At 42.1% G+C, this 8653-nt stretch overlaps 1 protein-coding gene across 1 annotated transcript; it reads left to right on the top strand.

The window, feature by feature from the left end:
- Positions 1–67: 67 nt before the first annotated feature.
- LOC129460716 (vomeronasal type-1 receptor 2-like) lies at positions 68–4518 on the top strand. The gene is given in 4 exon segments (XM_063615661.1): positions 68–156; positions 2452–3475; positions 3478–3523; positions 3525–4518. Coding segments are annotated over 3 exon segments (1119 nt in total). The 5' UTR covers positions 68–156; positions 2452–3396.
- The last annotated feature ends 4135 nt before the right edge of the window (positions 4519–8653 follow it).

The raw sequence follows: 8653 nt of genomic DNA, 5'->3' as shown, positions 1-8653 counted from the left end.
GGACAATGGCGGGGGCGGGGCCTAGGGGTCGGACTGCCGGACCTCCCCTCGGCGCGTTCCAGCGACTTTTTTAGGTCTGTTCGTCGCCCAGCAGTACTCGATTCTTTACTTTTGGATTCCCTTGAATCTCTATGGGGTCCTTTGGAGCCTAGCTAAGTAAAAAATTAGAGACCTGTGGGCCCCTTATATTGGAATCGGAGCTGAAGTTGGGAAAGGTTTGCTTGAAAACGTTTCTGCGAGCGATGGAGGCGCGTCCTGCGATGAGGCGGGAGGAGCGCTGGGACCTGGTGGATGGGAGAGGACGACGGTATAGGGGGGCGCTTGGATCCAGGAACTTCTGAGATCTGGACGATTAAAATTTTTATTTAATTAAGCGAAAGCTGGAGTTGTCTGCGTAGGTGATGGAAACTGGAATGAGATGCATTTTTGTGTTCGTGCGGAGTGTACAATTTTATATTGACTTTCACTGGAACATAATTTTTATTTCTGCTCCCCAGTCACCCAGGAGGCAGAGATGCACCATGGGCTGAGTTCCAGAGAATTTATGGGGTCAGACCCTGGGCTGTGGGGGGTGGAAGGCTGAGGCTTGGCTTTAAAAGAACAAAAAGTTCTGCTTGTATCTATCTAAATTTATTTTCCTTTCTTTATTATCCTAATGCACACTTCTTGAGATAAATTACAAATCCAAGTGCTGGATTTATTGGAGTTGGTATCTTGTGTTTTGCCTAAGTTATTAATTACTAACATACTATCGTTATTATGATTTTTATTATTATTTTGAGATGGAGTCTCAGTTTCCCAGGCTGGATTGTAGTGGCGCGATGTCGGCTCACGGCAACCTGCGCCTCCTGGGTCAAGCGATTTTCCTGCCTCAGCCTCCCGAGTATCTGGGACTACAGGCGTGTGCCACCATGCCTGGCTGATTTTTGCATTTTTAGTAGAGACGGAGTTTCACCATGTTAGCCAGGCTGGTCTGGGACTCCTGAGCTCATGTGATCTGCCCACCTGGTCCTCATGAAGTGCTGGGGTTATAGGCGTGAGCCACCGCTCCTGGCCTTTAGTCTGTAAAGTCTTTATTCTCAGTTATTTGGAAGAGTATTTTTAGCATAATATGTGCTTGGCAATTCTCCTGGCCAACTGAATTGATTTCTCTTGGGCCCAGAGAGAAAACGTATTGACTGGAGGCTCCCCAAGAGAAGATGAGCCCACATGGGGGTATCTGAGTAAACCAAGGTCTATCCACTGTCTCTTTGGGTCGCTGTTTTCGTAACTGGGAATTACATCTGATAACAGGTGAAGGGTGAAAAAAAATGAGAGTGCATTTTAGCATAAAAATACGTTTGTGTTATTTACATATAAACATACACATATAAAAATTCTATTTATTTTACATATAAAAATACATATATGTATTTAAAAAAAATTTTTTTTTGAGACGGAGTCTCACCCATACAGACGGGGTTTCACCGTATTAGCTAGGATGGTCTCGATCTTTTGACCTTGTGATCCACCCATCTTGGCCTCCCAAAGTGCTGGGATTAATAGGTGTGAGCCACAGCGCCCAGCCTCTTTCTCTTTTCAATGTATTAAATGCACAAGATTCCATACTTTCAAATTCCATTTTGCAGAATTATTATATTTTCATAGGTTTCCCAAATCAAATATTAATTCACGTTTCGGTTAGTTGTTTTAAAACAATAAATATATAGTTACATAATCTTTAAAATGATTAATTTGTTTTCTAGCCTAAAATGCTTTATCACCTTTTATGTTTCATGTCTCATATTTTAGTGCACAACCTACCTAATTTTGTACATTAATTTCCGTGATGGGTGCCACAGTATTTTTAGTCTTTGCAGACAATGAAATGAGTTTTTCTGCTGGTATCTTAACATCTACCCACATTAAATACATTGGGTCATATAAAATTATTTAGTGCTTATTATAACTTATTAAGACCTATGAATATTCATTCATAAGTTATATTGATATGTAGAATAAATACTTTGACAAAAATAGGAAATTATCAAACCAAATTTATAAAGTGAACATGACAAATATTTATACATATGTAGGTGTGTGTATGTATGTGTGTATATATGTATATATATGTGTGTATAGATATACAAAGAACACAACTAGGCAACTATTATAGTATAGCGTAGTAGTGAACACCAATGTTACTGCAACCAGGCTACTCACGTTCAAATCTTCACTCTTCTGGTATTTAAACGAGTCACCTAATCTTCTTGTGCTTAAACTCTTTTAGAGTTGGTGAAAGGAGAATAATATGAATTCCTAACTCATGGAGTTGTGAATATTAAATGTTAGAATAGGTACAGCATTTATAAAAGTCACTCATACATTGTAGGTGCTGTAAAAAGAAATACACGAAACTTGGGAAATTTCTTAACAATATATTTCTCTCTATATTTCACTTTTAATATTCAGGGGGAAGAAATCATCATAAGTGAAAGGTTATTTTCCATGAAAATGTGGCCCACAACTCATGTTGCCATGCAGAACCTTCTGCTTACTGAATATTGAGTGCTGGAAAATGACAGAGTGGCCTCTGTGGATCTGAAAATTGGAATGATCTTCCTATTTGCGGGCAGCAAGCCACCCAGGTGCCTAGGCAAGAAACCGAGGGCACGAGCTGTTCCAGTATAATAAAATATATAAAACAACAAGAGTTATACTAGATCTAGATCATAGACATGATTATATATGAATATCATTAATCATTAGTTGGTAGCAATTACTTTTTATTCCAATATTATAATAATCCTCACTCTATAATCATAACCTAGGAAAAGCCAGGCCATACAGAGATAGGAGCTGAGGAGACATAGTGAAAAGTGACCAGAAGACAAGAGTGTGAGCCTTCTGTTATGCCCAGACAGGGCCACCAGAGGGCTCCTTCGTCTAGCGGTAACGCCAGAGTCTGGGAAGTCGCCCGTTGCCAAGTGGACCATGGTCTAGCGGTAGCGTTAGTGTCAAGGAAAAACACCTGCTACTTAGCAGACCAGGAAAGGGAGTCTCCCTTTCCCCGGGGGAGTTTAGAGAAGACTCTACTCCTCCACCTTTTGTGGAGGGCCTGACATTAGTCAGGCCCACCCACAGTTATCCGGAGGCCTAACTGTCTCCCTGTGATGCTGTGCTTCAGTGGTCACGCTCCTAGTCCGCCTTCATGTTCCATCCTGTACACCTGGCTCTGCCGTTTAGTTAGCAGTAGCAAATTAGTGAAAGTACTAAAAGTCTCTGATATACAGAAATAATGGCGTAAGCTGTCTGTCTCTCTCCCTCTCTCTCTCTCTCTCTGCCTTGGCTGCCAGGCAGGGAAGGGCCCCCTGTCCAGCGGACACGTGACCCATGTGACCTTACGTGTCATTGGAGATGACTCACACTCTTTATCCTGCCCCTTTTGCTTTGTATCCAATAAATATCAGTGCAGCCTGGCATTCGGGGCCACTACCAGTCTCCGCGTCTTGGTGGTAGTGGTCCCCCGGACCCAGCTGTCTTTTATCTCTTTGTCTTGTGTCTTTATTTCTACACTCTCTCGTCTCCGCACACGGGGAGAAACCCATCGACCCTGTGGGGCTGGACCCTACACTATTCCAGGTAGTTGTTGGAATCCTGGGGAATTTTTCACTCTTATATTATTATATGTTCCTTTACTTTAGGGGATACAAGCCAAGATCCACAGATTTGATTCTTAGGCACCTGACTGTAGCTGACTCCTTGGTTATCCTCTCTAGAGGAATCCCAGAGACCATGGCAACTTTTGGGTTGAAACATTTTGACAATTATTTTGAATGCAAAGTTCTTTTCTATGCACAAAGGGTAGGCAGGGGTGTGTCCATTGGAAGCACCTGCCTCTTGAGTGTCTTCCAGGTGATCACCATCAACCCTAGGAACTCCAGGTGGGCAGAGATGAAAGTAAAAGCCCCAACATACATCGGCCTCTCCAATATCCTGTGCTGGGCCTTCCACATGCTGGTAAATGCCATTTTTCCTATTTATACAACTGGCAAATGGAGCGACATCATCACAAAGAAAGGAGATTTGGGATATTGTTCCGCCCCACTTAGTGATGAAGTCACAAAGTCAGTATATGCAGCATTGACATCCTTCCATGATGTTTTGTATCTGGGGCTCATGCTCTGGGTCAGCAGCTCCATCGTTTTGGTCTTGTACAGGCACAAACAGTGGGTACAACACATCCATAGGAACAATCTCTACCCCATCTCTTCTCCTGAGAACAGAGCCATCCAAAGCATCCTTGCATTGGTGAGCATCTTTATATCATGTTATGCCCTTTCCTTCATCACCTACGTTTATTTAGCTCTCTTTGATAATTCCAGTTAGTGGCTAGTGAACATTGCTGCACTAATCACTGCCTGTTTTCCAACTATTAGCCCTTTTGTTCTCATGTGCCGTGACCCCAGCAGATCCAGGCTCTGCAGTATCTGCTGCAGAAGAAATAGACGATTCTTTCATGATTTCAGGAAAATGTGAATTGGCTGTCAGTTTATGTTCGGCCACTGATGCACTCAGACCTCTAGGGATCTTAAGAATGATTATCAGCCAATTTCACTGCAGAGAGAGGGGTGAATAAGACAGATACTTATCCAATGTGAAATACTAAATAATAATAGCCATAGTAAATGAAATCTTATGTAATTAACATGTGAGTACTTATATAGTTGTATTTTTTATTAATGATTGCAGTGAAGAACTTCAGATTCCATAAAATAGTCCTGAAATAATGTGTAGATACTGAAAACATCTTTGAATGTGTAACGTCCAATCTGAAATATTAAATTTTCCTAAGATGTACTAGAGCTTGGAATTGTATAAATGAGCATAGCAGTTGCCTAAATGGGCATAGCATGTGGGTGGTTGTTAAGGTTTGGGTATTTGACCTCTTGAAATCTCATTTTGAAATTATGCCTTACATCCCAGAAAAAACTGTGGACATTTGAAATATGATAATGTTTATTAAGAAAGATTAGTATATTAAAATATTTCCAGGTAAACATTTGAAGAATGATCCATAAGAGACAAAAAGGAATATAGGGAGCTGTGTCAGCTCACTTTTACAAAGGGTGCAGATGGGGCCGGGCATGGTGGCTCACACCTGTATGTAATCCCAGCACTTTGGGAGGCTGAGGTGGGCAGATCACCTGAGGTCAGGAGTTCAAGACCAGCCTGGCCAACATGGCGAAACCTCGTCTTTACTAAAATACAAAATTTAGCCTGGCATGATGGCGGGCACCTGTAACCCCAGCTACTCACAAGGCTAAGGCAGGAGAGTCACTTGAACCCAGGAGATGGAGGTTGCAGTGAGCCAAGATCGTACCACTGCACCCCAGCCTGGGTGACAGAGTGAGACTGTCTCAAAAACAAACAAAGCGTGCACATAGGAGACAACAAGTAAATAGAGATTTGGCAGGTGGGAAAGAAATTAAATGGATTTTTGAGATATTCAAAAGGTAGATTGTTCTGGGTAAGCCTTGATAGAGCTGGCTACAGTGGCAAGAAGTAGGTTTCAGGATGGACTTTTTCATTTCCAACTTGAGGCAAGTTTTTGAAATAAACTTCATCAGCCTTGGAGCAGCAGATAAATACCAACTTGGAGACAAAATACGTGAATTTGTTTTGTTTAATGCAGAACTTTTTTTTTTTTTTTTTGAGACAGAGTCTCCCTGTTACCCAGGCTGGAGTATAGTGGCACGATCTCAGCTCACTGAGGCAGGCAACCTCGGCCTCCTGGGTTCAAGTGATTCTCTTGCCTCAGCCTCCCGAATAGCTGGGATTACAGGTGTGCGCCACCATGCCCGGCTAATTTTTGTATTTTTAGTAGAGACAGAGTTTCACCATGTTGGCCAGGCTGCTCTCAAACCCCTGACCTCAAGTGATCTGCCTGCCAAGGCCTCCCAAAGTGCTGGGATTATGGGTGTGAGCCACTGTGTCTGGCCTAATGCAGAGTTTTATATTGATTTTGAAGTCATCAAGAAAGCAAAATGAACACCTTCAAAAGAAATAAAAAGGATAAGGCCGAGCGCGGTGGCTCACGCCTGTAATCCCAGCACTTTGGGAGGCCAAGCGGGTGGAGCACGAGGTCAGGACATTGAGACCATCCTGGCTAACATGGTGAAACCTAGTCTCTGCTAAAAATACAAAAAAATTAGCCAGGCATGGTGGCAGGCGCTTGTAGTCCCAGCTACTGCGGAGGCTGAGACAGGAGAATGGTGTGAACCAAGGAGGCAGAGCTTGCAGCGAGCGGAGATCACACCACTGCACTCCAGCCTGGGCAACAGAGCAAGACTCCCTCTCAAAAAAAAAAAAAGAAATAAATAAAAAGGATATTAATTCAAACATAGGAAATATTTTAATATGATCCTCTGTAAATTATAAATGGTTATAATTTTTTTAATTAAACATTTTATTTTAGAATACTTTTAGATCTGGAGAAAATTTGCAAGTATAACACAGAGGGTTCTGAAATATCCGTCACCCCGTGTCCCTCATATAAACATGTGACCATGAAACATTTGTCAAGACTAGGAAACGAATGTTGGTTCATTCCTCTTAACTGACTTTATTTATATTTCACCCGTTTTAACACAGTCTTTTTTCTCTTTCAGGGTCCAGGCCAGGACATCACATTATCTTTTTTTTTTTTTTTTTGAGACGGAATCTTTCTCTGTCCCCCAGGCTGAAGTGCAGTGGTGTGATCTCGGCTCACTGCAAGCTCCGCCTCCCGGGTTCACGTCATTCTCCTGCCTCAGCCTCCCGAGTAGCTGGGATTACAGGCACCCGCCACCACGCCCGGCTAATTTTTTGTATTTTTAGTAGAGACGGGGTTTCACCGTGTTAGCCAGGATGGTCTCGATCTCCTGACCTCGTGATCCGCCCGCCTCGGCCTCCCAAAGTGCTGGGATTACAGGCTTGAGCCACCGCGCCCGGCCCAGGACATCACATTATCTTTAGTCATCTTGCCTCCCCAGCCTGTTTTGCTCTGTATTTCTTTTTCATGATATTGACAAATTTGAAGAGCATTGTTTTACTTTTAGAATGTCACTAAAATTGAATTTGTCTGTTGTTTTTCTCATGGATAGACTAGTTTTATGGGTTTTGGGGAAGAAGACCACACTTGTCACATCATATACTGTCAGAAGTCTAAGGAAATTTGGATGAGTTATCTCTGGTGATGTTAATCTTGATCAGTTAGTTAAGATAGTGTTTGTCAAGTTTCTTCACTATATGGTTACTGTGTTTTCCTTTCCACACTCTAGTCTTTGGAAGGGAGTTTCTGAGCCCATCACATACACTTCAAGTGAGTATGTGTGTTTGTGTGGAAGGGGCATTGAATTAACCTTCACCTGCTGGGAGGTATCCACATAGATTATTTGCCATCCTTCTGTAAGGAAGATATGTCTTTTCTCCTTCATTTCTTTGTTTGTTCAATTATTTATTCATATCAACATGAACTCATTGATATTTATATTTTGTTATATAATTCAATGCTAAGGAATTAATTTTGTTACTTAAGTTTTTGCAGCTTTGGTCACTGGGAGTTGTGGAATAATAAAAAATATATATCTGGTCTTCATCCTGGTTCCTGTTACAGAGCTTCGAAATCTTTTTTTTTTTTTTTTTTTTTTTTTTGAGACGGAGTTTTGCTCTGTTGCCCAGGCTGGAGTGCTGTGGCGTGATCTCGGCTCACTGCAACCTCCACCTTCCGGGTTGAAGCAATTCCCCTGCCTCAGCCTCCCAAGTAGCTGGGATTACAGGTGCACAGCACCACGCCTGGCTAATTTTTGTATTTTTAGTAGAGACGGGGTTTTGCCATGTTGGCCAGCCTGGTCTTAAACTCTGGACCTCCGGCGATCCACCTGCCATGGCCTCCCGAAGTGCTGGGATTACAGGTGTGAGCCACCATGACTGGCCCAGAGCTTCATAATCTTTTTGAATTTCCTGAATGATGAATGCCTTTGTCATATTCACGAGGTGACTCATGGTACGGGTCCCTACATAGCTTTAAAATGAGGGCTGTTCACCAGAAAGACCAACTATGTAATTAGAAGTACTTTCAGCCACCAGACCACTGGGAAGGGAAGAGGCTAGAGATTGAGTTCAAGCTTATGGCCATTGAATTAATCAACCATGCCTAGGTAATTAAACCCTGATGAAAAATTCAGACATGAAGGCTTGGGGGAGCTTTCTGGTGAGGGACAAACCACATAATAGGAAACAAAATTGCAAAGTAAGCTAATAAAGTCTTCAAAAAAGAGGTTATCACTCAAAGTCTTCTAGCTATCTTGAAATATACATGGCATTGTGATTTGCTACAGTCACCTCACTGTGTAGTAGAATCTATTCTTCTTGTCTAATTTTGTACTGATTGATGAACATCTCCCAGCACCAGTCCCCTCACCCCTTCCCTCTCGGGCCTCTGGTAACCACTATTCTACCCTCTACTTCTATGAAATCAACTTTTTTAGATTTCGCATGAGTGAGATCATGCAGTATTTGTCTTTCTATGTCTGGCTTATTTCAGTTAACATAATGTCCTCCAAGTTCATGTATGTTGCCACAAATGACAGGATTTTATTTTGTTTTATGGCCGAATAGTATTTCATTGTGT

The sequence above is a fragment of the Symphalangus syndactylus genome, chromosome 13, assembly GCF_028878055.3.
Source record: "Symphalangus syndactylus isolate Jambi chromosome 13, NHGRI_mSymSyn1-v2.1_pri, whole genome shotgun sequence".
NCBI classification, from domain to species: domain Eukaryota; kingdom Metazoa; phylum Chordata; class Mammalia; order Primates; family Hylobatidae; genus Symphalangus; species Symphalangus syndactylus.
Note: the sequence above shows the minus strand (reverse complement) of the source record. Positions and strands in the feature narration are given on the sequence as shown.